Source organism: Theropithecus gelada, chromosome 1, assembly GCF_003255815.1.
Source record: "Theropithecus gelada isolate Dixy chromosome 1, Tgel_1.0, whole genome shotgun sequence".
Lineage (NCBI taxonomy): Eukaryota > Metazoa > Chordata > Mammalia > Primates > Cercopithecidae > Theropithecus > Theropithecus gelada.
The window spans coordinates 81,868,040-81,895,753 of record NC_037668.1 but is presented as its reverse complement, the minus strand read 5'-3'; the positions used below and the strand labels follow the sequence as shown (position 1 = coordinate 81,895,753).

At 43.5% G+C, this 27,714-nt stretch overlaps 2 protein-coding genes across 4 annotated transcripts in view; one reads left to right on the top strand and one right to left on the bottom strand.

Moving 5' to 3' along the window:
* LRRC42 (leucine rich repeat containing 42) lies at positions 1-22,039 on the bottom strand. 2 transcript variants are annotated; one of them, XM_025353660.1, is made up of 9 exons: positions 21,553-22,039; positions 20,260-20,293; positions 15,602-16,088; positions 10,152-10,283; positions 7,984-8,102; positions 6,660-6,748; positions 6,373-6,486; positions 1,795-1,879; positions 1-504 (listed from the first exon to the last, which is right to left on the bottom strand). In XM_025353660.1, exons 3-9 carry the CDS (start codon positions 16,072-16,074, stop codon positions 230-232), a joined length of 1,287 nt encoding a protein of 428 aa, XP_025209445.1. In that variant the 5' UTR covers positions 16,075-16,088; positions 20,260-20,293; positions 21,553-22,039; the 3' UTR covers positions 1-229. The 2 variants fall into 2 exon arrangements, with proteins under 2 accessions (XP_025209445.1, XP_025209436.1); XM_025353651.1 differs by lacking the exon at positions 20,260-20,293 and having other exon boundaries at positions 21,553-21,770.
* The window catches only part of HSPB11 (heat shock protein family B (small) member 11), a 23,839-nt gene continuing 17,923 nt past the window's right edge, over positions 21,799-27,714 (top strand). The window contains exons 1-2 of one of the 2 annotated variants that reach the window (XM_025353685.1): positions 21,799-21,865; positions 27,484-27,596. In XM_025353685.1, the coding sequence (XP_025209470.1) occupies positions 27,499-27,596 (98 nt within the window). In that variant the 5' untranslated portion in view covers positions 21,799-21,865; positions 27,484-27,498. Of the gene's footprint in view, positions 21,866-22,166; positions 22,518-27,483; positions 27,597-27,714 lie in introns of those variants that run through there. The other variant, XM_025353675.1, reaches the window with a different exon arrangement.

Genomic DNA, 27,714 nt, shown 5'->3' with positions numbered 1-27,714 from the left:
TTAAGGACAGCAAAAATGTTTATTTGAAAAAATTACTATGTATTGAAAATATACATTAGAAATTATTACATACTTCCATAGCATTCCCCTCCCCCACCACAAAAGTAGAAATATCTGCTTGCTATGCTAATGCCATAGGTAAATTCAAACAAAAAGTAAATCATCCTCAGTCTCCTTTACTCAAACATTAGAGCTGGGGGCCAGAGAAAGGTCAACCTGTATCTACTAATCAATAGGAATTTAACAAGTCCCAGTCATCCACAGCAAGACATACATATTTCTGCTTTGAAGGTTGTGAAGAATTATTCTGTTCTGTCTCTGACTCCTCAAAAGGTCTCTTCTTGCTCTTTTTTGACTCCTGGCTTGAGATAGCTTCGTGTTTCAACACTGGCCCGTGGCAATCTGGGGCTTTCTCTTTATAGAACTGGAGTTTCTCAGAAGAGTTCATGTGGGGGTCTGCCAGGGGACACTTCAGTGGGGCTTCTGCTCGAGACTGCTTCCCATCTGTGACAGAGGTGAAGGGTGATGAGTTCACTACACTGGCATGCTAGTCCCCTCATCAGTCTAGGATACCCCCAGGGATATGACAAAGGCCCAAACAGGGTGATATCTGCATTGACTGCATTTTGCCTTGAGTGCCCTATAAGGTCGCTGTGGTATGCATGCAGGCATAGGTTGAAGGCAAGGACTCATACTACAGTTTGACAGATTTGGATTTAAATCCTAGATTTGCCTCTTCCTAGAAGTGACCGTGGGCAAGTGACTTGTCTGAAATTCTGTTTAATCACCTCTATAGGGATACAAAACCTATTTCATAAGGGTAATATGAAGATAAATGAAATAATGTACATAAAGTGATTAGCACAATGCTTGACACACACTAAAAGCCCCCAAAATGTTAGCCTTCATTATTTGAAATCTGGATTTGACTCCGTCTTCTAAGGGCCAAAGAGCAAACGATACAACCTATTTTACATTTTTTTTGGTATGTCCTGGATTCTTACTTGGTACCTTTATATTTTCTTCACTTTGATTTCATCAATTCCTTCTCTTTTAAAATCATGATAAAATATACATAACATAAAGTTTACCATTTGCGCCATTTTTAAGTGTACAGTTCAGCGGTATTAAGGACATTCACATTGTGGTGCAATCATCACCATCCATCTCCAGAACTCTTTTTACCTTGTACAAATGAAACTCTGCACGTATTAAACAATAACTCCCTATTCCTGCCTGTGCCACCCCTGCCTCCCTAGTCACCACCACCATTCTGCTTGTTCTATGAATCTAACTATTCTAGCTACCTTATAAAAGAACAATCACATAGTATTTGTCCTTTTGTGACTAGTTTATTTTGCTTAGCATAACATCTTGCAGGCTCATTCACGTTGTGTCAAAGTTTCCTTACTTTTAAAGCCTGAAATACATTGTAGTACATTTCACATTTTGTTTATCCATTTATCTGTTGATGGACACCTGGGCTGATTCCAACTTCTGGCTACACTTAATTCCTTTTTCATCTTCTGTATTCTATCTACTTTTGTACCACCACAAATCTTTTTTGGAACAAGATGGTACATAAGTAATTTTAAAAAGCTGTCTTCCTGGTGCTGATGCTCAAAGCTAAGTGTGAACTTCTACTGTAAGCTATGCTAAGGGAATACAAGTCTTGGTGATCATAAATAAGCCAATACTACCATAATTAATTTTTCCAAGGAGGGAAAACAGGTGAAACTGCTTTAAGGATGCAAATAAAGGGCAAAAAACTTCAAAGGAAAGGGAATTTCTCACAGAAGCGCTGAGCTGCCGTTCTAGGTTCTGAGGTTTCCCGTGGCTTCACAGCTTCCGCAGTCACACGCTCCCACTGCAGAACGATCTGAAACATATTTGGAAAGATTTGAATCCAAACAAAATCTCGAGATTTTAATCTCAAGCCTTTCTTGTTCCCCCTTTTTCCCTCTCCATAAGCACAAACCCCTCTGGGAAATTTTACTTCAGATGCCTGGTGATAAGAATAAGAACCAAGTCAAGTCTGAGTTTTCTGTTCTAATGCAGGAGTTGAGTCAGAATGCAAACACGTTGGATATATGTATCTTCATGACTAAGGGAAATCTATAAAGCTGATTTCCCTGTCTATTTTCATCTTTATTCCAAGCTGGAAATAAATTACATATCCTTAAACTAAATATTAAAACTTAAAACTTTAGTCATAACACTTTCCACACATTCCTAGACTTACTCTCGTGCCTTAAAATACTCTAACTCAAACTCTTGTATGTAAAACGCCCATGTTTCCATACTCTCATAACATTATCATGACCAGTTTTTACTTTTTAAACTGTTACAAATATATTTTTATTATAAGCTGCTACCAATTCTTTTAGAAATAAGTGGCTGGGCCCGGTGGCTCATGCCTATAATCCCAGCATTTTGGGAGGCCGAGGCGGGTGGATCACGAGGTCAGGAGATCGAGACCATCCTGGCTAACACAGTGAAACCCCGTCTCTACTAAAAATACAAAAAAAAAATTAGCTGGGCATGGTGGTGGGCGCCTGTAGTCCCAGCTACTCGGGAGGCTGAGGCAGGAGAATGGCGTGAACCTGGGAGGCGGAGCTTGCAGTGAGCTGAGATCACGCCATTGCACTCCAGCCTGGGCGACAGAGCGAGACTCAGTCTCAAAAAAAAAAAGAAAAGAAATATGCCTGAATATAAACTATACATAAAGAAAAGCTAGGCCAGGCGTGGTGGCTCACGCCTGTAATCCCAGCACTTTGGGAGGCCGAGGCAGGCAGATCACAAGGTCAGGAGATCGAGACCATCCTGGCTAACACGGTGAAACCTGGTCTCTACTAAAAATACAAAAAAATTAGCTGGGCGTGGCGGTGGGCGCCTATAGTCCCAGCTACTCGGGAGGCTGAGGCAGGAGAATGGCGTGAACCCAGGAGGCGGATCTTGTAGTAAGCTGAGATCATGCCACTGCACTCGAGCCTGGGCGACAGAGTGATTCTGTCTCAAAAAAAAAAAAAAAAAAAGAAAGAAAAGCTAATGATCCTCTCAGTATACCACGAATAACAAGAACTTTAAATTTAATATTTTTTTTTATTATGGAATACAATGAAATGACCATAAAAAAGGTCAAGAAAAACATTTTCAGGACATAGGCAGTACAACACTGAATTTAAGAATATAGCTCCAGGCCAGGCTCAGTAGCTCACACTTGTAATCCCAGCATTTTGAGAGGCCGAGGCAGGCGGATCGCAGTCGAGACCAGGCTGCCCAACATGATGAAACCCTGTCTCTACTAAAAAATACAAAATTTAGCCAGGCGTGGTGGTCCCAGCTACTCAGGAGGCTGAGGCATGAGAATCACTCGAACCCGGGAGGCGGAGGTTGCAGTGAGCCAAGATCACGCCACTGCACTCCAGACTGGGCGACAGAGCAAAACTCTGTCTCAAAAAAAAAAAAGAATACAGTTCCAGGCCAGGCATAGTGGCTCACACCTATAATCTTTGCACTTTGGGAGGCCGAGGTGGTAGGATTCCTTGAGCCCAGGAGTTCGAGACCAGCCTGGGCAACATGGTGAAACGCCATCTCTATTTAAAAACAAACAAAAAACCAGTTCCAGAGTTGGCTCCACTACTTAATTGCCAGGGGACCCATGGCAAGTGATTTCTTAGTCTCAATTTCTTCATCTGTTAAGGATCAATGATAGTACACACTCCATAGGGCTATTTTAAGGATTAAACAAGATAATATACATGAAGAGTTTAGCACAGTGTCTGGTACACAAAAGGCACTTAATAAATATTAGTTGCCATCTCTTCTATAATTTCCTGGTGATAAAAACGGGAACGGATTTCAGGGAACACCAGGATGGATTAATCAAACGTGTTGACTCAGTGGGCAATAGGGAAAATGGTGCTTCCTTCCATTAAACAGAAATAAGAATGTCAGTAAGAGCTGGTCGGGGATGGGGAAGAAGAAAAAGAGTTTGGTTTGGGACACGCAGAATTTGAGATGGCAGGTGGAGATTTACAGAGGATACCTGGGAATGGGTCTAGTGTCTAGAGAGGAATGCACAGTCATCCTCACAAGGACAGCTGGAGCTCTAAGAACACTGAAAGAGCACCTGGGGAGTGTGGAGATGTGGGAGAAGAGGAGAGGAAGAGGAATCAGCCACAGCCAGAAGAGTGAGAAAGCTGTGGGAGAGCCAGGAGAGAGGCCCAGAGAAAAATAATAAGGCATGCATGTTTCTATCAAATGCTGCAGGAAAGCCAAAGAAGGTAAAGAATATCACCACCCACCTTCAAGAGGACCCTGTCAGGAGAGCAGGAGAGGCCAGAACTAAGTCACAAGGGAGTAAGAACTGAGTAGGCACCGAGGGGATGGGGCAGACTGGACAGGAAACAATGCACAGCTGCACTGGGGAATGAGAACCATGCTAGAATAAGGACATCTTGCATTTATCTACAGAAAGCAGATGGACAACAAAGAGGGACAAATGAAGACATGCTGGGCAGCGGCAGGAGGGAAAAATCATTATTAGTAATTATCACAAGGGAAACTGGATATCTTCAGGAACAAAATTTTTTAAAAAAGAAAAAAAAGGGCTTGTGACTAGAATAAAGGAGCATACTTGTTCTCTCCAATAGTAGGGAAGTGGAATACGGTTGAAGAAATGGAGAAATTCTGAGACAGGAATAGGGAATTAAGTGGACGCCTGTGAGACAAGAATGAGGGCAGGTGAGTGGAGTCAGTACGCAACAGTTTCAATAACAGATCCCCAAGACATAAGCAAAGCAAAGCATTGCTACCAAGTCCTAGGGGCCCAGCTGAGGGTGGAGGGCAGGACTGCACTGGTCATCAACTTACTCTCAGGTCAGGCTGTCAGGTATTCTACTTGATCCTTCCCAAGCCCTGCTCAAGAGAGAGCCTGGTTTCTGCATTTTATGGATGAAGACAGAGACTGAAAGTTGCTTTAGGTTGTACAGCTATTGGGCTGCTGAGCCAGGATTCCGTGCCCAGGTCTTTCTGGCTCCACAGCCTATGCTCTTTCCACCATGTCACCTGCTATCAAACTGCAGCAAGCCTTTGTTAAGACCATCCCACACCTGTCCCAAGTCCACTGGATGCATCTAGGTCTCATACAGCACTAGAAACTTTATCTGGCAATGCACCATGGTAATTCTTTCATCATACATGTTCTGGACCAAGCTCAGTGTGCTTCTGAAACACAACTCACCAGTCTCCCTGCTTACTGTGGAGAGGTGATGCTACAATCCAGCAGGTAGACAGTTCTACCATTATGCATTATGGCTTGGAGCTAAGAAGGGATCCTGGACAGTTTGGTGGGTCCTCTAGGCCTCCACCAAGAAACACTGGTTAAAAGCATCTAAAGGAGAAAGGCACCAGTCACAGGGAAGGTGACATCTACTTGTGCTGTCCTACTTGGTTACTTTCTCACTTCCAACTTACATAGAAGACTCTGAATCTCACTTAAGTCTGTACTTTACCAAGTGAAGAAAGACCATCAAGACAAAAGGGAGTCAAAGTAAAGTTCTCTCACTGGTGAGACTCAGTGAGAGACGGACACGAAAGACACTTTCTCACTAAGGCCGTGGGAGGTAAGAAACTTTCCCAAAAGAAAGAGAAGAATCATATTTGAATCCTTATTTGCTGACACCAGAGTTTATTCTCTCTCCTGTATATACATACTACTAAGAGAATCTGTCCTTCTGAAGTTGGGTCAGACTGCTTTTTTGTATAGCAAGCCAGAATTCACTTATTTTCTGAGTCATTTGTAAGATGACATTTTCTCCTAGGTCCAGTAAAGATAAGGCACAATCTAGTGACCAGAGCTGAGATATAAGGTCTGGTATCAATTCTTTTTTTTTTTTTTTTTTTTTTGAGACGGAGTCTCGCTGTGTCGCCCAGGCTGGAGTGCAGTGGCGCGATCTCGGCTCACTGCAAGCTCCGCCTCCCGGGTTCACGCCATTCTCCCGCCTCAGCCTCCGAGTAGCTGGGACTACAGGCGCCCGCCACCTCGCCTGGCTAGTTTTTTGTATTTTTAGTAGAGACGGGGTTTCACCATGTTAGCCAGGATGGTCTCGATCTCCTGACCTCGTGATCCACCCGCCTCGGCCTCCCAAAGTGCTGGGATTACAGGCTTGAGCCACCGCGCCCGGCAAGGTATCAATTCTTTAAGTTTATGGGCCAGTTATAGCCCATCAGTGTCTCCAATTTGACATGAAGATGACAATTTAGCCAAGGAATACCAAGTGGATTACTGTTTATTCAATGTGTTGGATAAGACACTTGGAATTAAGATGAAAAACTGCATCAACAGCAGGGAAGAAAAATCTGGAGTACCTGGTCAGCCCAGCCCTCTGTCTTGCAGTTGCTATGATCAAATTCCTTCAAAGGCACTTTGGAGTGAACAAGGCCTATGTGGGTCTGGAGCTTGTGCTTGACGGTTTTGATATCCTAGTGAGGCAGAGACAGATCAGAAATGCAAATGCATTTGGTTAATTCTTACTTGCTTTCAGTAGTAAATAAAGACCATCATAAATACCAGCCCTTTCTAAATACCAATTAGCACAGGCAAAATATCAAATTGCTGAGTCTAGAAAAATGAGCGAAGGAACCAAAAGTCTTACCTTGAGCCCTGTCCCAGAGATATCTAAGCAGTTTAGTTTCCTAAAAGAAAAGAGGTATCCAATGCCTGCATCTGTGATCTCAGGGTTACCTAGATGTCAAAAACAAGGTAGCATTCTGTTACAATATAAATGTTGTTAAAATGACAACCAAAAATAAGCTCAGAAAAAAGTCCAGGCAATGATAAACTACAAAACATTTGAGTTGGCAAACTTTTCAAAGTAAATTAAATGCAGAAGTCTGATCTTTACTATTCATAATATAGAAGAGCTACACTCAATGATCCTTAAAGATCCTTTACAGCTCTTACTTTCTAGGAGTTGGGGATGAGCAGAAAAATAAATGAACCAGGTAGTTATCCCAAAGGGTTTAATTTGGAACCATATGAAAACATATATAAACATATATTAAAATGGTTCACCATACTTTATTCATGGCCATTTCACCTCCAAAGTAAAAGCATTTATTTTAAAAACATATTCAAGGGAACTTAGACACAGATACTATCATCACTCTTACCAACTTGCATTTTTTTTCAGAATCCTTTCTTATATATTACTTTCTCGCGTCAGAGAGTACTACACTTAGCATGGAGTCCTCAAGGCCATAAGCATACTGCCTGGCACATTATAGATGCTCAAAAAATATCTGGTGAATGAATACACTTCCCTGGGAGGCAGACATTATTATCCTCATTTTACAAAGGCCAAAACCAATGCTCAAAGTGGTTAAATAACTGGTCCGAAGGTATATAACTGGTAGTAAAAGTGGCAGAGCAAGAAGGGTCCTCAGACCTCAAACCCCTGCTCTTTCTATTCTTTTGGCACCATACTGTCCTGCCATAGAGTCAATGGATGCTCAGTTCAATTGCAAATGATCTCTGTCAACCTCTTACCATTGGAGTCAATGTCTTGTTAATTCGAGTAAGTTATCCGTTCATCCAGCTTTTCATCAGGCAAACATTGATAAAAAAGGACCTAGCTGACAGATACCAAGGATCAGAGGCTCAAGGAAAATAAAGATGAGTCAAAAGTCCTTTAAGTATGCAATGAATATGATGAAAGGTATCTCTGTTTGCACACAGCGAGTGGCACGGATGAATGTGAAAGGGTTTTTCCTACCCTAAAGAGGTGGTATATGCTGGAAAAGTCATTTGACCAGGAGTCAAGAGTCTCTGGCCTCGGTCCCGCTCTGCCACCAAGTTTCTATGGCACCCTGGAAAGTCACCTTTCCTTTCTTACCTCTAAAATGAAGGGGAAGAACAAGATGATCTCTAAGGCCATTCTTCCAACATTAAAATAATCTATAATTTCTAAGAAAACTTACATGATAAGTCTAATAACGTTAGATTCTCAAGGCCTCTTTTCATCACTCGAACTGGTGCTGTCATCTTCCGCACCCCAGCATCAGATAAACAATTATCCTTCAGGTGGAGCTGAGTTACACTAGGGAAACAAAGTACATACATAAATTATTCAGAGTTTGAGACAGTCTAGGTATAAAAACATGCTTTCAACATTTTCATTTAAAAATACAACATATCCTCTACCTCTTGCTATTTCATACCCAATGCATTTAACAGAGTTAAGCTCTTTTGGGCTGGGCATGGTGGCTCACACCTGTAATGTCAGCACTTTGGAAGACTGAGGCTGGAGGATCACTTGGGCCTGGGAGTTAGAGACTCCATCCCTAAAAGAAATTTTTAAAAATTAGCTTGCCAAGGTGCTGTGTGCCTGTGGTCCCAGCTACTTGGGAGGCTGAGGCAGGAAGATGGCTTCAACCAAGGATTTCAAAGCTTGCAGTGAGCTATGATCGCACTACTGCACTCCAGCCTAGGAGACTCACAAAAAAAAAAAAAAGATTTTTTGGTGCCACTTCAGTTACCAAGTGAGGGTTAATTTAGTGTCATGCAGTACTAATTTCAGAGGGCAGAGGGCACTAAAGGTATATTGTTGAATAAATGGACTTCCACTAAGGGGATAAATATACTTTAAAACAAAAGCTGCTTTTCTGACACATCGTGTGAAAATCAAAAACATTCTAAATATGTCAGGAAAGGCTGCTAAAGAACTCCTATGAGAATTCTTTTTGCAGAGCACACAATCCTCTAAATTTAACCAGCTTTATCAATCTAGATTTTCAGATTGGGTTAATAAAATATACCCATAACCCAATCCATCTGCTGCTAAGCTGGAATTGGTGTATTAATATGCTCCATTTTCACATAAGAAATCTGAGCCTTGGTGCTGCCTAGGCTCACACAACAGTATCTTTTTATGGGGCAGTGGGTAGGTGTCACTGTCAGAAGCAGGCCTCAGGTAGCAGGTTAGACCCAGGTTTGTAATGCTGTTGTTCTGGGTGTTTATAAAACCACAGAGGAATCCATCTGTCCTCCTCTTTGTTGGTCAGAATAGTCTGAGAGCAGTCAGACTATTTGTGAATGGTATGAGCTGGGCTATTTCTTTAAATCATGGTTCCTGAAAATAATTTCTTTGGCTATCTTTAATAGCTCATTTCCTTTATAGTTGTAGCTCATTGATAGTTAAAGTAGCAAATGATAATGATTATTGACTATGGTATAATGTCTCATCCCTTGCTAGAATAAACTAGGACTGGATAAATAAAGGGCAAAACCCGAGGCGGGCAGATCACCTGAGGTGAGAAGTTCGAGACCAGGCTGGCCAACATGGCAAAACCCCCGTCTCTATTAAAAGTACAAAAATTAGCTGGCGTGGTGAGAGGCGCCTATAATCCCAGCTATCAGGAGGCTGAGGTAAGAGAATAGCTTGAACCTAGGAAGTGGAGGTTGCAGTGAGCTGAGATCGCACCACTGCACTCCAGCCTGGACAACAAAAGCAAGACTCCATCTAAAAAAACAAATAAATAGGGGTGGGTGCGTTGGCTCACGCCTGTAATCCTAGCACTTTGGGAGGTCAAGGCAGGCGGACCACCTGAGGTCAGGAGTTCGAGACCAGCCTGATCAACATGGAGAAACCCCGTATCTACTGAAAATACAAAATTAGCTGGGCGTGGCGGTGCATGCCTGTAATCCCAGCTACTTGGGAGGCTGAGGCAGGAGAATTGCTTGAACTCTGGCGGGTGGAGGTTGTGGTGAGCTGAGATTGTGCCATTGCATTCCAGCCTGGGCAACAAAAACGAAACTGTCTCAAAAAAAAAAAAAAAAAGAATAAATAAAGGGCAAAACCATTTTTCAACCCAGGTAGCTTCAAGTATTACACGTTTAAATAAAAGTTACTTAGAAAAAGAGAATCAACTAACTGACTTGAGTCAACTGACTGACTTTCTAAGGGTTGTCTAATCTACATTGCTTGTACCAAGTAAATGGAGATTTGGAGATTGACAATGTTTTAGAAAAAAATAAGCAAATCAACATAAGAAGAGGAAGTTATCAGCACTCCTGAAGATAATCCTGTTGGATCAGCCTTTAAAACAATACTGAAACAATTCATCTACAAGTGGTGACAGGTCAGTACCTAGATAGGGCTTCATTGGTGAGATGTTCTAGAAGTTCATGCTCATCTCCAAGCTTGCAACATGAAAGATCCAGGCAGGTCAGCTCCCGGAAAGACTTAATTTCCTCAAGTTTTTCTGAAATCACCAGATACCTATAAAGCATGGAGAGCAATCAATAGCTTCCCCCAACTCCTCTTAAAGCATTACCACTTGCGGATTTCTATCATAGTCAACATCCCACCACCCTATCAGGACACAGTACTATGGAATAAGCAGACTTCACTAATTACTATCAGGGCAAAGGCTGAAGTTTTCAATTAGTAAATGCCTTGAACATCTTTTTATGTGATGGTGAAATAAAAATTCTGAATAATAAATAAAAAAATGTATATTAGCAAAGGAAAGTCACGAGTGAAGACATCTGCTTTGTTATCAGACAGACCTTGGCATTGGTGTTGGGACCTTACCTGAGAATTTCCAAACTTTAGGATACTCAAATTTTTAATTACTAATTCTTTTAAAGTCGCTTTTAATCTAACGCTCAACATCCTGTGATTTGAAAACTGGAGCAAGGTCAAGACCGGTTTCCAATCTGCACATCCCCCAGAACATACCAAGAGATATTTGGCACATCACATTTTATCTTTCCTGAACACTCCCCTGTGCCTTTGTTACCCTAACTTTACTCCAAAAGTATGTACAGCAAGACTGCTACAAGGACTCACTCCAGTCTAGATGGATATTAAGACAAACCCTGAGCACCAGCAACTTAATTACGTTGTAGCACCTTGCCAAGTTGTTATCTGGAAGCGTCAGGGAAGCCTCTGGAGAGGGAAAGGAGATCAAAACAGCATTCCACAGCCCAGGCTGGGGCCTCCGCCCTGCTTTCTAGTGTTTCATCTATCTCAGATGAGGTCAGTGAGAAAAAATGAAAGGGATTAGGTGTGACAGGAAACGGAGAAGAGAGGAACCTAAGGGGACAGGGAAACTGACTTGTGGCAAGAGCAGGCCTCTCTCATCCACCTTCCTCTTGGATGTCTAGAAGTTTCCACAGTAAGATGGTGTGTTAGGATCAGTGGGGTTACACCTAAGAGGTCACACCTCTCTTCCATCAGCAGGATCACAACTGCCAAAAACAGGATGGAATAATCAGAGGGCAAGAGGGGAGTTAATCTCTTTTCTTCCTACTTCCAAACAAAAAAAGATGTACTCAAACTAATGACTGGCCTGGCTGCTAGGTACAGATGGCCTGAGGCACTGATAACCCTTTAAAGGGTGGAACCTAAGCTGTCAGGAGATCGAGCTCAGCTGGGTACACAAAAGAGCCTTATTTACTCAGATGTATTTTAATTGCACTGTAAATACAGCTGCTGTTTTTCACCTTCCAATCACAGAGTTGAAGTGTGTTAATGGGGATTTAGGGGATTACTGGCAATCAGAGAAAGGAAAACACATATCCTTTGATCAATTAACCAAAAGATTTTTAGTAATTCTGAAACAAAGGTTCTCTGCAAAGGACATAACACTGTGTAATGTGATTAAGAAACATTATGAAACTCAAGGTTGAGGAACAAACGTGTTAGGCCGCAGACACTACTAGATGCTAATCTAGGACATAATCGAAGCTCTAGGTTCTTGCTTGCAACCAGTCTTCCAAATTTTCCCTTAAAGGGTTCAGAACGGTACAGTGGAAAGGCAATAGAAAGAGCACAGACCAGATCTGAGTTTGGATTCTAACAGCCCAATTACTTGTGTGATTGTGAGACAGTTACTTAACCTTTCTGACCCTCAATTTCTCCAGCTACACAATGGGGCCAATGATTACTTCTTTTCAGGATTATTGAGAAAAAGAGAAACAGTATTTTAAAATTCCATGGCATCTTGCAGGACCTCATGAAATAGTAGCTATTACTATTATGTCAATAACAAAAGGTGGTATTTTAAGGAAAACATACTTGCCTCCCCGTGACCACCAGCGGGATTAAAAATCACTGGGGTTTCAACACAAAGAAGAGAGTTTTCGTAAGGTTGGAATCCAGTTGCAAAGACACTTGCTTCTGGCAGGTAGCTTTGTGACTTAACCCCAAGATAGCAAGTGCCTGCACCTACCCAGTTATTTTATTTTCATTTATTTTTTCAAGCTCATTACTTTTGACCTGAACCCCTTTGTGCTGACAAAACCTCTTGGACTGCAGCTACAGCCCTGGATTGCAAATGCAGCCTCAAATTTCCTGCCCTCTATTTTCCTTCAAGGATTCAAAAGAAGAGGGGTTTTGATCACAATTCAAAGTCTTACATTTGAATGAGACAGTCAAGTCTGGAATTGCAGCAATAAAATACGGGCTAAAAGATTATGTTCAAAATGTTTCCTGTATTTTCTGGCTGGGCGTGGTCGCTCACGCTTGTAATCCCAGCACTTTGGAAGGCTGAGGTGGGTGGATCACTTGAGGTCAGGAGTTCAAAACCAGCCTGGTCAACATGGTGAAACCCTATCTCTACCAAAAAATACAAAAATTAGCTGGGCACGGTGGCAGGCGCCTGTAGTCCCAGCTACTCGGGAGGCTGAGGTGGGAGAATCACCTGAACCTGGGAGGCGGAGGCTGCAGTGAGCCAAGATCACGCCACTGCACTCAAGCCTGAGCAACAGAGTGAAACCCTGTCTCAAAAAGAAAAAAAAAAAAAGTTTCCTATATTTTCTGATAATGTATCACTTTCATTGAAAAAAATAAAATATAGAAAAGTATAAAGAATATAAAATCAATTCCAATCCCACCATCTAGACTACTTTTTGGTAGGTTTCTTTTTTCTATCTATGCAGTACATACATTTTAAAAATCTCTTTCTTAGAATATTATCTTAATAGTTACATAATATTTCATCATATAAATATACTATAATTTGCTTAACCAATTCCCTACTGTTGAACACTTAGTTTTTAGATTTTCACTCATACAAACAGTACTACAATGAACACTCTTTTGTAAAAATATCCGTTCCCATCTTTGATTATTACATTAGGGATCAGAATAGATTCTTAGTAAGTAGAATTAATGGGTCAAACAAACAGTATGGATGTTTTCAAGGTTCTTGATACATATTGCCAACCTGCTTCCAGAAATGCTACACTAATTTATGTCCTCATCAAATGTGAATGAAAAGTGCTATTCTCATTCCAGTCCGACCAATCTGCCACTACAACAGTATCCAGATATTGCAAATGGATAAACAGCATTTTCAATAGCATGGGAAATATTAAGCTATAAAGGTAGGTGGGGAAAAAACAGAATACAAGTTGTACAAAGTATATATTCCCAAATGCATAAAAATAATATATTTGAAAATGATCACGTGAGATTATGAATTTTTTAGTACCACAATTTTATGTATTCCCCAAATAGTATATATTGCTTTCATAAAATAATTTTAAAACAAGATATACATCACAATTCTATTTTGCCACTGTTCTAACTTTTCAACAACGAACATAAATAACTTGGAAGAAAAAATGAAGGGTAAAATGTATTTTAAATGCATAAGCTACAATGAAATATTGCTTGACTTTTTCCTTTAGGCAAGGTAATTTTTTTCCTTTCCACTGGCAGCAGCTCCAAGCCCTGCCACGACTGAGACCATAGTCCAGAGACAGAGCTTTCAAGGTGCCTGCTCAGTTTATGAGCCAAGTTTCTGTCCTTTTCTACATGTGTTTATGTCTTTTCTTTTTAAAATATAGTATTTGGCCTGTGGTGAAACCATTAATTCTATGAGCTGATTAAATAAAGATCATTTTTCCTTTATTAAGCATATGAGTTTACCTTCTGTTTTCAGATATGGCTTTCTCTTACATACATTTTTTGTTCAGCCCTTGTTATAATGCTCATACAGATAAGCTGCCGGCTGGGCACAGTGGCTCACGCCTGTAATCCCAGCACTTTGGAAGGCTGAGGCGGGTGGATCACCTGAGGTCAGGAGTTTGAGACAAGCCTGGCCAACGTGGTGAAACCCTGTATTACTAAAAATACAAAAAATTAGCCGGGCGTGGTGGTGGGTGCCTGTAATCCCGGCTACTTAGGAGGCTGAGTCAGGAGAATTGCTTAAATCTGGGAGGCGGAGGTTGCAGTGAGTCGAGATTGCACCACTGCACTCCAGCCTGGGAAACAAGAGTGAAACTCCATCTCAAAAAAAAAAAAGAAAAAAAACAGTAAGCTGCCTTTCAGGTCTAATCACAGAATAGTTCATACAGTAGTATACAATAAAGCTATTTTAAAAACCTACAAGTAGGCCAGACACGGTGGCTCACGCCTGTAATCCCAGCACTTTGGGAGGCTGAGGTGGGTGGATCACGAGGTCAAGAGATCGACACCATCCTGGCCAACATGGTGAAATCCTGTCTCTACTAAAAATACAAAAATCATGGTGGCACATGCCCGTAATCCCAGCTACTGGGGAGGCTGAGGCAGGCGAATCGCTTGAACCAGGCAGTTGGAGGTTGCAGTGTGAGCCGAGATGCCACTGCCACTCCAGCCTAGTGACAGAGTGACACTGTCTCAAAAGAAGAAGAAGAAGAAAAAAAAACCTACCAGTATTGATGATAAATGATTTTCAAATTATGTGAAGAAAGCAAGGTCCATTAGAATGTATGCAGCATACTGCCATTTGTATAACAAAGAAGGGAACTACATAAACATGTATGTGTGTAGAACATCTTTAGAATGGTATTTTAAAAACTGGTAACAGTATTTGGTCTCTGGGGAGAGGAAACTGGAGATGAGATAGGAAGAAGGCTTCTGTTTCATTTTATGCCCCTCTGTGTTTGTGTTTAAATTGTTTGCCTTGTATATTTTTATTGTTTTTTGCAAGTTTAAAAAGAAATTAGATGTTTTGAAAGTGTTTTTACATGATGGTAGAGTAAAAATTTTAAATAAAGCATATGAGCAAAGGCAAGTCACAAGAGAAAAAATATCTGCTTTGTTAGACTATAGACCTTAATGTAGGGACTTTATCTGAGAATTGCCAAACTTTAGGATATTTGAAATTTTAATCACCCAATCTTTTAAGGTCATTTTTTATCTAATGGTCAGTATTTAGTGGTCTGAAAACCAAAAACAGGCCCCAAAACTCTGGATACTAATCTCCCCATCTGCAAGAGCATATCAAGAGATATTTGGCAGATCACATTTTGTCTTTTCTATTTTCTCTTTGAAAGCTGGTAGAAGAATATTTTCTACTTAATGGAGGAGCTGTGACAACTAATCCTTGTAAAATGATTTCAGAATAAAGTTAAGTGTCGTCTCGTCTAAGACGTGAGGAGAAGGAAGAGTGATTTTTTTCAATATGGTCTTTCACTTTGTATATGGAAGTTCTAACCTGAAGTGCTATTTGATGAGGGAAGCCCCTGAGCCCACTAAGCCCCAGAGCTTGACAGAATTAACACACCCAATAAAATACTGAATAACCTAATTAGAACACTCACCTGTTTCGCAAACACAGGGAGCAAAGCACCAAACTTCCATAGGCCTCAGTGAATTTCTGTAAAGCCCTCAGCCCTGCACCTGGCTCAGTGAATTTCTGCCTGGCTTCAGCAGCAGAGAACAGCTTTTCGGCAATCTGCTCAGGAAAGCCAATAAGGGAATCAATGTGATCCACATTGTCGGAGATGAAGCCCAGGACAAGGCTGAAGAGGGATTTGGCGGAGTACCGAAGATTCCCCTCCCGGGTATATGTGAAGATGAAATGATCAGTCTTCTCTTTCCGTGCAGTGTCGTCTTCCCTGTTCATGCAAAGCTCCACAGAAAAGCCTTTGGGGAATAGTCTGAAAGGCCTTGGCTTCTGCAGGCTACTCCTGACACCATCCAGAGCCAGATTGACCATGTGCAGCTGCCCATTTTCTCGCACGTAGATGGGCCCTGGGTCTAGGTGGTTTTCTGAGCTGAGGTAGTAAGACATTGCCTTGGTAGCAACTGTGAAAGCAAGGCACAGGGAAGCAAATCCAATTAAAATGCCATTTGTAACATGTAACTTCATCTTGCTGTGCCCAGGGCTTTATGAGCCTACCAGGCAGGACTGGTGGCTGTTTTAGGAAAAGCAAAACTTACCAGTTGCCTGGGAACTTTGGCATTCGAGGTTGCCTTTATTGCCTCTACCTGGAATGCCCCTTCCTACTCTCCCCTTTTTCTTGTTTATCTGGCCATCTCCTACTCATCTTTCAAAACCCAGGTCAAGGCCAGACGCAGAGGCTCACGCCTGTAATCCCAGCACTTTGGGAGGCCGAGGCGGGTGGATCACCTGAGGTCAGGAGTTCAAGACCAGCCTGGCCAACATGGTGAAACCCCATCTCTACTAAAAATACAAAAATTAGCCAAGTGTGTGCCTGTAGTTCCAGCTACTCGGAAGGCTGAGGCAAGAGAATCGCTTGAACCCAGGAGACAGAGGTTATGGTGAGCCAAGATCGTTTCACTGCACTCCAGCCTGGGTGACAAGAACAAGACTCCAAAACAACAACAACAACAACAACAAAAACCCCAGGTCAAAATCTCATCTTTAAAATTCACACTAAGGAAGTTGTCACAGATGTCAGCAAAGATTCATTTATGTGTAAATTAATGGCAGCAAGTTTATACTAGCAAAACAATTGGAAAATAACCTAAATGTCCAATAATTGGGATGTTAATAAATACGTTACGACTTATACGTACCATGGAATGTGATAAAGTGATTAAAATTACAAATTTTTAAAAAATGTGTTTACACACAGAAAAAAGACTAGAAATAAATAACTTCCTGGCTAGCTTGACACAGTCCACAAACTTCTTGGTTGTGCTTGGTTCACTGTTCTATTTATTTGTTTCTGAGTCTGCCATCTGCTGCTTTGAGCTCCTTGAGAGGAGGAACCATGTTGAATTCATGCAGACTCTATAATACAGTGCCCTGGCATCTTACAGTCCCTGAGCAGATAGTGTGCAACCAACGTTTACTCATTTGCTAAATTTTACAAAGCCCAAAAGTAACAGGATTTTTTAAAAATCTAGAGATAAACACCTCCACTACAAGAGCTACATAAAAGCTATTCTAGCCTTTGGACACTTCGTATCTATTAAAGTTCTATTAGGGCAGTTTTAACATTAAAAAGTCAAACAGTTGGCCATTTCTGCAGTCATGTGGGTAATATTATGTGCCCAAGAACTGGAATACTTGTTTTCCTCCTGAGTAACCGTGAGATTTCAAAATACATGAAAAAGTGCTATGTTAAATAAAATGAAGGTATTTATTTGATGATCATTTCTACAATTTAAAGGGAGAAGAGAGGTAGAATATCATACAGGCCTGATAATATCCCTAAAAGAATATGATTGAGTTTTAGAGTGAACCAACTCAGCTTCTTCTGCATCAATGTGGGGCCACAATGTGGCCCTGAAGCCACTTACGAGTGTCAGCCACATTTAAGTCCGTGATCAAAAATGCTGAGTCTCTGGAGATGAAACAATGGTCCTGTGTGTGGGAATCAGTACTATCCATGTTTCTCTCAAGGATAATTATGTGTATAAAAGCACGAGAGAAGAGTATTCTGCCTAGCTCTAGAGCCTCACCCTTTCCTGCTCATCTCCTTATGTCCTACAATCTTTGGCCCTGTCATACTACCCAGGTAAACTGGCCATGCTCTCAAGTCCCACTGGCCATTGCCCGTTCTATTCCCTTTGGCTGGAACATCCTGCTCTGCCTCCCTGACCTAGCTAATTCCTACTCATCATTAACATCGTTCCTCTTCTGAGAAACCTTCCCTAACCCCTGCACCAGTATGTGCCTGTCTGGTTTTCCCAGAGCACCTAGTCTCTCCTACATAGCACTTAGAACCATGTACTATGTCTGTTCACTTGTTAATGTACCCAGAGTGGTGAGCTTTTTGAAGGCAAGGTACTTATTTGATTCATCTATCTTTCCCAGGCCTGACATAGTGCCTAGTACTAAGTAAGCCCTCAAAAGATATTTGCTGAACTGTATGAAAGGAAGGGTAAGACCTCAAAGGACAAACTTAGTGCTCTCAGTTGCAGGGCCTGCTGATACTGTTGCTAGGAGCCAGCTCCTTTTCCAGGCAACAGCTGCAGGCTCCTCCCCCACTTGCCAGACCATTCTGCAGGTGGCAAAGGCAAAGCAGACGATGGGAGTATATTGCTACTGGTACTACAAGGGGTGGGAGACAACTAAACTAAAAAACAAGGGGAAAAAAATTCTGTCACAGTGCTAGCTCTTACAACCCATACTTTTCTCTTGCCAGCATTTACAGCGCCTGCTGCTAAGGAGATGCCTCATTTATTCTGAGCTCTTCTTCCAGTAGGGGTGAGCATCTGGACCCTCCAACCTTGCAGACCTTAATTTTGACTGAGGAAGTAAAGCAGATGTCCTTTGGTTTTTATCCCTGTCATTTAACATTCAGAGCTCTACTCTACCTGTAGATCAGAAAGCAGATGCTAGGTATGGCCCTAAAAAGGACTGACATGATTTTAACAACAGAAAGACAAATTCTATGGAAGATACCCTATTATAGTGGATGAATACACTGTGAACTCCCTGAGCAATGAAACAGGGTCTGCCTATCTGTATTGCCCCCAACCCTCACCCCTAATAGTGTCTTCCACAAATACTGTTGTAAAATGGACAAATGGATGGATGGCTGGGTGGGTGGGTGACCATTTCAGATGAAAATTAGAAGTCTGATTCCATCCAGCAGAGGGCACAAGCAGCTTGGGACTAGAGTAAGGACCCTAATCTGGGTTCCTCAAAATCTGGGATGCTTTGGCTTCCAGGGATCATTTTCAAAAAAAGGGAACGGTTCTGGTTTTTTGTTTGTTTTTCTTTAGATTACCCATCAAATACCATTTCTCTTTCTAAATGAGGAAAAAATAAATACAATTTTTTCTTGGAGAGTAAACCCACATCATTTGTCCAGAAGCCACTGGAGGAATTGACTTTGGTTCAGGAATCCTGGTGTCCTTTAATTTCTACTACTAAATCAGCACATCCTGCATTCTCCCAAAAAGGAGCTTCCTGAGAGTCTATGAGGTACTATAACATGATCTGAGGTACTATAACATGATCTAAGCATTAAATTAACATTTGAACCCTTCAAGGCTAAGGACAAGAAAGGCAAGAGAATTCTACATAAAACTTCTCTACTTGGGTTTATTTGACCCTCGCTATTGTACAGGATGGTGTACAGGGTGGTGTATTACAAATGGACCTGTTCTAAACCATGGTGAAAACCCCATCCAAATTAAAAAATTAAAATACTTAGTCACTACAATAATAACAATGTCCAATGTAGATCGTAGTAGCTGTATTATATATTGGATCAAGAGTAACAGCGACATTTTGATAGTCTCCCAGCCTGCTACAGTAAGGCAGCTTTGTAACCCATACGACAGCATAGAAAAATATTATAATCATGTATGTTCTGGCATTTGGTCACCACAAGAGAGCCAAAGTTACCACGAAGTGTACCATTTCATCAAATGAATGAAACATAGCTGTATTACATTAAAAACTCAGTTCTATACAGCTTTCTTGAAAAAGGCCAGATAAAATTCTTGACACTACACATGACAGTTTTTTAGACCTTGAATCCAGTTTTCCAAGCAAAAAGCATGACTATCCAGTCAGGTGAACTGGGGTTATCAGGGAGCCCACAGGGTAAAATTATGAGCTGAATTTACAGCTAATTTGAAGAGAAGAAGAAGAAAATACCTAACTTCAGAAGATAAAGTAAGATAAAAATCCCCTAAGAATAGTAAGTTGTAGGAATAACTATGATGTTTAACGATACTGGATGATGGCTACCATTTATTAAGCACCTACCAGTTGCCAAGCACTGTTAGGTACTATATAAAGTGATCTCATGTAATCTCTAATGAACCTATGAGGTCAGTATTGCCTTTTAATAGACAAAGAGACCCACGGAAATAAAATAACTTACTCTAGAACAGAGCTAGTAAGTGGCAGAGCCAGAATTCAATCTCAGGGTCGCATTACTGCAAAGCTCAAGCTCTTTCCTTGGCATGATGCTGTTTCTCAAGACTAAAAATATGACATCAGCCTTAAGGATAGAAAAAAAAAATGTGAAAAATTAATCTCACCCACCTGTTTGATCCCTCTAGTATTCACTGGTTGAACCCTGAGGGGAGGGGGAAGGGATAAGATTGAAAAAAAAAAAAAAAAACGAAAACCGGTGCACATCTAGGGAAAGAGCTGGTGGGAACAGAGCCAGGACAGTTACAACGAGGCCTCCCTTCTTCCCTCTGCCAGGCCCAAAATGAGCTACATCCATATACCAGGAGAACATCTGCCAGCCCATGGCCTTCATCCCAAGGCTGCCCACACTTAGTTTATCTGAAAATGCAGTATTCTTGGGAAAATTTCTAAATAAAAACCTGAACAGAAACTAAACTGTGGGTAGTTCTAAACCAGCAATAACCAACAATCCACCTTCATTGTTCTGTGTGTCCCCATTCTTCAATTTTCAACTTTCCTCACTACTTTTTTCCTATAATATGCACTTTACTGCCTTCTCACCCATACCTTTTCCTCTCTCAGGCTCCCTACTGCCCCCAAAGAACATGCCAATCTCTCCCACAATGTGACTCTTAACAACTCTAGCGCTTCTCACACCAAAAATCCTAACCCCACTCCCTTCGCTCACCTCAGCTCCCCTGCCCGCCTCAAGCCTCAGACCCTTCCAGCCCTTCCGTGCTCCTGCTGAAAGGTGGCTTGCTTGTTCCACAGACCCAACCCTTCCAACCTCCAATCTCCCAACCTCCACCTGCCTCCCTTTCTTTCCCCAACTCCTCCACCCCCACTCCTTCCCTCCACCATCTATTCTTCCCGTCTTCCCACTCTAGGGGCTTCCCTCTCCTAGGCCCCCCATCTCTCCAACCCTTTCCTTGCCTTCTGTTCTCAATCTTCAAGACCCTCTTCCTTCACGCCTATCCCTAACTTGGCATTCCACACCCCCAACTTTTCTTCCCTGTCCCCAAGACCCCACCCTCTCTATTCCTATCCTAGCTCCTTTCCTCCTTGAACCCCTAAAATCCCATTTCCTTTCCCCATTCCTTCCCGCTCTCTCCCCACGCATGCCTTCGTTCCGCTCTCTCCCCACGCGTGCCTCTCCCCGAGTCCACCCAGGCTAATCCTGCTCCCTATCCCACCCCGGCCCCGAACCCCAATTCTCACACGTCCCCATAGCCTGCCCCCGCACCCCTACGCCACCCTTAAACCCATCGTCCACACCCATATACCTCTCCCCCCCCTCACCCCGCGCCCCGCCGTCCCTCTCGGGCTTCCCCTCCCCCACTCCGCCGCTCCCTAACACCCCGCCCCCGCTCCCACACGCAACCCGGGGCCCCGCGAGCGGCCCGGCCCGCGGCCGCCACCTACCTGTGCCCCTGCCCGGGGCAGCGAGCGGCAGCTCCTCTGTGGCGGCTCCCTCCTCCCGCGGCGCGGCTGACGGGGAAGGGCTCAGCACCCCGGGCACAAAGCTAGGGAGGGTGGGACACAGCGAGGGTGGGAGGAGGGAGAGGGCTGGGGGCAACCAGGCGCTGTGGGACCGCGGGACCAGCGGGGACGGGGGCAAGGCTGGGCCGGGGAGGCGCGCGTGCGCGGGCCCCGGCACGAAGGCGGGGCCGGGTCTAGAGGCGGGGCCGGGCCCCAGGCAGGCCACCCGAGGGCCGAGGGTTTGGAACTAGCAGAGGTGGGCCCTGCGCGTGCGTGCTCGCGGGAGGGCGGATCCCCTGGGTCCTGCGGGCCCCAGGGATACAGCTGAGCTGGGGGAGGGTAGGCAGCGCAAGTCCTGGGACTGCCCTGGGGAAAGGCGCTCGGGAGTGGTTGCGCATCTTGGCCCGCGAAGTAATGGGAGCTGGAGAAGGCGGGGTCAAGGGCGGGCGGGGCCTGTGGGAGGCGTGGCGCGAAGAGCTAGGGGTAGGAGGGGCCGAGGCCGCGGCGAGGGGGCGGGGCTGAGGCGGGGTGGGGCCTGTGGGAGGCGTGGCGCGAAGAGCTCGGGGTAGGAGCGAGCGCGCCCGGGAACTCTGCGGAGGCCGCGGCGGCGGGAGGGCGCGGTGAGGGCAGGGCGGGCCTGTGGGAGTCGTGGCGCGAAGAGCTCGGGGTAGGAGCGCGCGCCCGGGAACTCCGCTGTGGTCGCGGCGAGGGGGCGGGGCGGAGGGTGAGACAGGGCTTGGGGGAGGCGTGGCGCGAAGATTTCGGAGTTGGAGCGCGCGCAGTCCCGAACTCCGCTGAGGCTGCGGCGAGGAGGCGGGGCTGTGGGTTGGGGCGCTCTGCGTGGGGCGGGGCGAAAGGGAGGTTTCGAGCCAGGAAGGTACGGCGCCCAGAGCTAACGGGAGTCCCAGGCGAGCGGGCCGCGGGGTGGGCAGGCTGGTACCAGGGGGTGTGGGGGCCTGGCCGGGCAAGGCAGAAGGAAGGGGATGCTGGTGGGAAGGGAGCAACAGTGGAGGGTGGTGAAGAGACGAGCAACGGGAGGCGTGGAAGGGCCGTCGCGGGAGGTCTGACGCGGACCCGCCTTCTCTAGACCCTGGAGGCGCCAGTGCCAGCCCTCGAAGCTCTTTGAGGCCAGAAACAGCGTCTTGACCACCAAAAGGGAAAACCAATTGTAAATCGAAATTAATTAGCCTACCAAAATGTAAGCTGTCAGCCGCAACGTAACCCATCTAGCTATGGGTTGTACTTAAGGTCGGGGGCATTTATTATGTTCTTTACATAATTTGGGGCGAGGCCTCCACAAGTCTGAGGCTCTAGGGCCCTCGGAAGTCTGTCTCCGCAGGGCCTTGGACTGAGGAGGAGGGTTTGGGATGGAGGTGAGAAGGTGGTGCCAGGGCTGGTTTGTCTTGGAAGCCGTGGCCTTGTCCCCGCGGAGACAAGCCGTAGGCCGGGTCCGCGTTTTCTAAAGTACACCACGTTCCCAATGGATGGTACTTGAAAGAGCATGAGGAGTCCAGCTGTAGCACCAGAACCAAGGGGGCTGGTCAGGTTGAAGGTCCTCTAAGGACTTGACCTGAAGAGGTTTGGAGAAAGAAAGACCACAAAGGGCATGTGAGCTAGCGATGAAGGGGTGAACTGGGGACGAAACCAGTGGCCCTAATTTGAAAGACAGGATAAAGCATCAGGGAATTCCAGGGTCAGGGATTGTAAAAAATGGAAAGGATAGCACCCCAGAGTGTACCACCTTTGGTAAACTGCGGCCCTGAGGAAAAGGGGTGGGGGATTAGACTACCTCCCAAACCTACACTTTTGTTTTGTTTTTTGGAGACATCATCGCTCTGTAGCCCATGCTGGAGTGCAGTGGCGCGATCTCACCTCACTGAGCCTCCGCCTCTTGGGTTCAGGCGATTCTCCCGCCTCAACCTCTGGATTAGCTGGGATTACCGGCGCCCGCCACCACACCCGGCTAATTTTTATATTTTTAGTAGGGACGAGGTTTCACCATGTTGGTCAGGCTCGTCTTGAACCGCTGGCCCCAAGTGATCCGCCTGCCTGGGCCTCCCAAATGCTGGGATTACAGGCGCCTGCCAACAGGTCCGGCTAATTTTTGTAGTTTTAGTAGAGGGGGTTTCGAGGTTTCACCATGTTGCCCAGGCTGGTCTTGAACTTGTGAGCTCAAGCTGTCCGCCCATCTCGGCCTCTCAAAGTGTCAGGATTACAGGCGTGAGTCACTGGCGTCATTGTATGTATTTCTCTAAGGTTGGTTGCCTCTTGTCATTAACTGCAACAAAAGATAAAGAAAACCCAGTCTCTGCCATTTCTAGTTAAGTAATTCTACCCAAAACAGGAAATAGGAAGGATAATGTTGAATATAGAAGGTGTGAAATGAGTTTTGCATTAAAGCATGTGTTTGCTTCTCAGAAAACTTAAGAACGTGAGGTAAGAAAAGAACTGAACACTTGGGAAGTACATTCTTTCCTATTCATCTGCTCCATATCAACCCTGAAGTGTAACTCTTTTTTAAAAAACAAGTTCTTGGCCGGACACAGTGACTCGCTCCTGAAATCCCAGCACTTTGGGTGGCCAAGGTGGGCGGATCGCTTGAGCTCATGAGTTAGAGACCAGCCTGGGCAACATGGCAAAACCCCGTCCCAACAAAACAAAAAAATGAGCCGGGCTTGGTGGTGCGTGCCTGTAGTCCCAGCTACTAGGAAGGCTGAGGTGAGAGGATCGCTTGAGCCCGGGAGGCAGATATTGCATTGAGCCGAGATCACATGGTTGCACTCCAGCCTGGGCCATAGAGCCAGACCTTATCTCAAAAAAAAAAAAAAAAAGTTATCTCCCTATAGCTCCAACCCTCACATTTCCACCCCCAAATAGATGACTGCATAGTTTCCCCAGCTTTACACTATTTATACATGGGTCCAATAATTACTTGTGGATGTGCTGTCCTCTATATGATGGTATATTTAGCAGCATTTTCCCTCCCAAGTTGTGACAGCTAAAACTTCACATGTTGTGAAGTGTCCGTTGGAGGCCAAAATCTACCCCCAGTCCAGTTGAGAACCACTGGAGTATGGAGTACAAGATAAACTTCATTGCCGTTAACTTGGCTTTTCAGATCTTTCATTATCTTTTCCCAATCTACCTTTCCTAGAATTTGACTCAGTCCAAGAGAACTACCAATGCAGGAATCCTGTCTTTGGCTTCCTCCATAGATTTCTTTGGCTTCTTCCATAGATTATGATCTTTTACTGACTTTTCTTGGATGTTTCCAGGGATGAAAGAAATTTAAAATCTTCACTTTGCACGAAAGACCTTGTCTCTCCAAAGTTCCTGCTCAAAATGTGTATTTGTTGAGTTCAGTTCACACCCCTGGAGGTGTAAAAAAAAAATCCTTTTTCCATTTGTGAGCACCACTGAGAATAAAAATGGTAGTCATATTTCTATTTTTCACCTTCCTCTATGTAATATGGTTTATAGATCATCATGAACTTTTTACTCTCCTCTGAACAATATCGCGCCTGACGATGTCCTACTTAAAACGTACTACCCAGAACTGAACACAGTGTTCTGGATGTGCGTCACACGATGCTAGTACGTAGTATATTATACTATTAGTTTCATGCTTATTCATCTTCCTTGACTCTGAACTTGAAGGCAAGAACCAAGTCTTAGTCACTAGGTTGTTATATTCGTCTTTGCAATACTAGCACAGTGCTTGGCTCTTAGTTCAACTGGTGTTCAAAAATGTTGATGGAATGTGGTACCTCCTTAAACTCTAAGATAGCATTCCATTACCTTTAGGGGCAGATAGAGTACACTGTTGCCTTATATTGACTTTGTGATCAACCAAACCTATATGTATCAGATCAGAGGTTGGCAAACTTTTTTGTAAAGGGCCAAATAGTAAATATTTCAGGTTTTATGGGCCTTGTAGTCTGTTTCAGTGACTCAGCTATGTCACTGTAACATATAATCAGCCATAGGCAATATATAAGCGAATGAGCATAGCCACTTTCCAATATAATTCATGGACATTAAAATCTGAGTTTCATGTAATTTTTGTGTGTCACAGTATATTTTGATTTTAAAAAATATTTTAAAATGTTAAACACATTTTTAGCTTGTGGGCAGTACAAAAACAAATGGCAGGCTAGATTTGGCTCACAGGCAGTAGTTTGCTAACCCCTGATTTAGACTAACCCTTGTATGATTGATTTTTTCCAAAACTGAGTAAAGGTTTTTACTTTTATCCTTATTAGATGACTTACTCATTGCAAGCCATCTTTCTAGCTTGCTCATTTCTTTTTGAATGCTAATTCTGTCACCTAGCGTATCAGCTGACATCCCAAGCTTTGTGTCTGCAAAATTGATGAGCATACTTTGTGCATCCTTAATTAATAAAAATGTTGAGTAGGATAAGGATAGAAGTCCTCCACAAGTTCATTTTCTTCCATTAATCATCATTCTTTGAGTATAGCCACTCAGAGTTAGAAATATCTACCTAGAGTACTGGCTGTCACCCAATTCATATTTCTCTGTCGGGTTCACAGGGTATCTTGAGAAGCTTTGTCTGAAGCTTTGTCGAAATGTTTAGAACATGTTCCAAATGGGTAGGAATTCCATCAGACAAACAGAAATGTATAGGTTTGGTTTAGCTTGTAAACTAATGTTACTGCTACTTCCAATTTTAGTACTTCCTTGGTTACATTTTCAAGGCTACCATTTTAATAATGAAATTTAATAATTTTAGGGTTTTGTTGAGAATTAGCATTCAAGTTTATCAATCTGTATTTACAGAATTCATCATCTTTCTCCTCTTAAAACTAAGGCTTGACAATTCATCCCACACTGACTGTTTCTCTGGTATCAATAGTGTCAAAAGCTGTGGTAAGATTGATAGAGAAAAGAGGCACAAAAAATTAAAATATATGTGTTTTCTTACCAATGTTACCACACTTTTAATACTATCGATACTAGTTTTTAAAATATAATAGAAAGTAAACTGTATTCTAATAAATAAAAACTAAGAATAAATGCATTTTTATAAAATACTGATACTGGCCGGGCACAGTGGCGCATGCCTTTAATACCAGCACTTTGAAACGCTGAGGCAGGAGGATCACTTGAGGCCAGGAGTTTTAAGACTAACCTGAGCAAGCTGGGTGTGGTGGCTCACGCCTGTAATCCCAGCACTTTGGGAGGCTGAGGTGGGCGGATTACGAGGTCAGGAGTTTGAGACCAGCCAGGCCAACATGGTGAAACCCCGTCTCTACTAAAAATACAAAAATTAACCTGGCGTGGTGGCGGGTGCCTGTAATCCCAGCTACTCAGGAGCTGAGGCAGGAGAATCGCTTGAAACCGGAAGGCAGAGGTTGCATTGAGCCAAGATCGTGCCATTGCACTCCAGCTTGGGCAACAAGAGTGAGACTCCGTCTCAAAACAAAGACTAGCCTGTGCAGCATAGCAAGACCCCATCTCTACAGAAAAAAAAAAATTTTTTTTGGCCTCCCAAAGTGCTGGGATTACAGGCATGAGCCACCGTACCCGGCCTAATTGAGTATTTTTATGGTATTCCATGTTGTTCTCCTCTGTTGACCTTCTTCCTGTACCTCTGTGTTTTTGTGTTTTTGTTTGGCTAGGGTAGTCAGGGACTTATTTTGTGAAGCAGAGTGGCAGAAATAGTCATGTCATATAGATTATCCCTGGGAGAGGTTTCTTATATAAACAAACATGTTAGAGTCCCTCCCACATGTTGAATAGCTTGGCTGTTAAACCATCTGCTAGGCAACAGCCTGTCCTTCTCACTTGGTTTTCTCAGATAAAGTTTAGAGAATCAAGAAGTTGCTTTTTTTGTTATTTTTCGATTTGCAGGTTAAACATTTTAAGATGAGAAAAATTGATCTCTGTCTGAGCTCTGAAGGGTCCGAAGTGATTTTAGCTACATCAAGTGATGAAAAACACCCACCTGAAAATATCATTGATGGGTAAGAGTTACTATAGTTTGTTGTTTACAGTCTTAAATCAGTGAATCCCTTGAGTACTTGGACTGTGTTTTATAACAACTTGCCCTATTAAACATAGTTTAATAAATGTTTGGTGAAT

Coding starts and splice junctions, on each gene's coding strand:
- LRRC42 (XM_025353660.1), bottom strand. CDS start 16,074: ATGTCTTACTACCTCAGCTCAGAAAACCACCTAGACCCAGGGCCCATC. Junction 6,749..7,983: donor AACGTTATTAGACTTATCAT/GTAAGTTTTCTT, acceptor TTTGACATCTAG/GTAACCCTGAGATCACAGAT. Junction 6,487..6,659: donor TCTCTGGGACAGGGCTCAAG/GTAAGACTTTTG, acceptor CTGCCTCACTAG/GATATCAAAACCGTCAAGCA.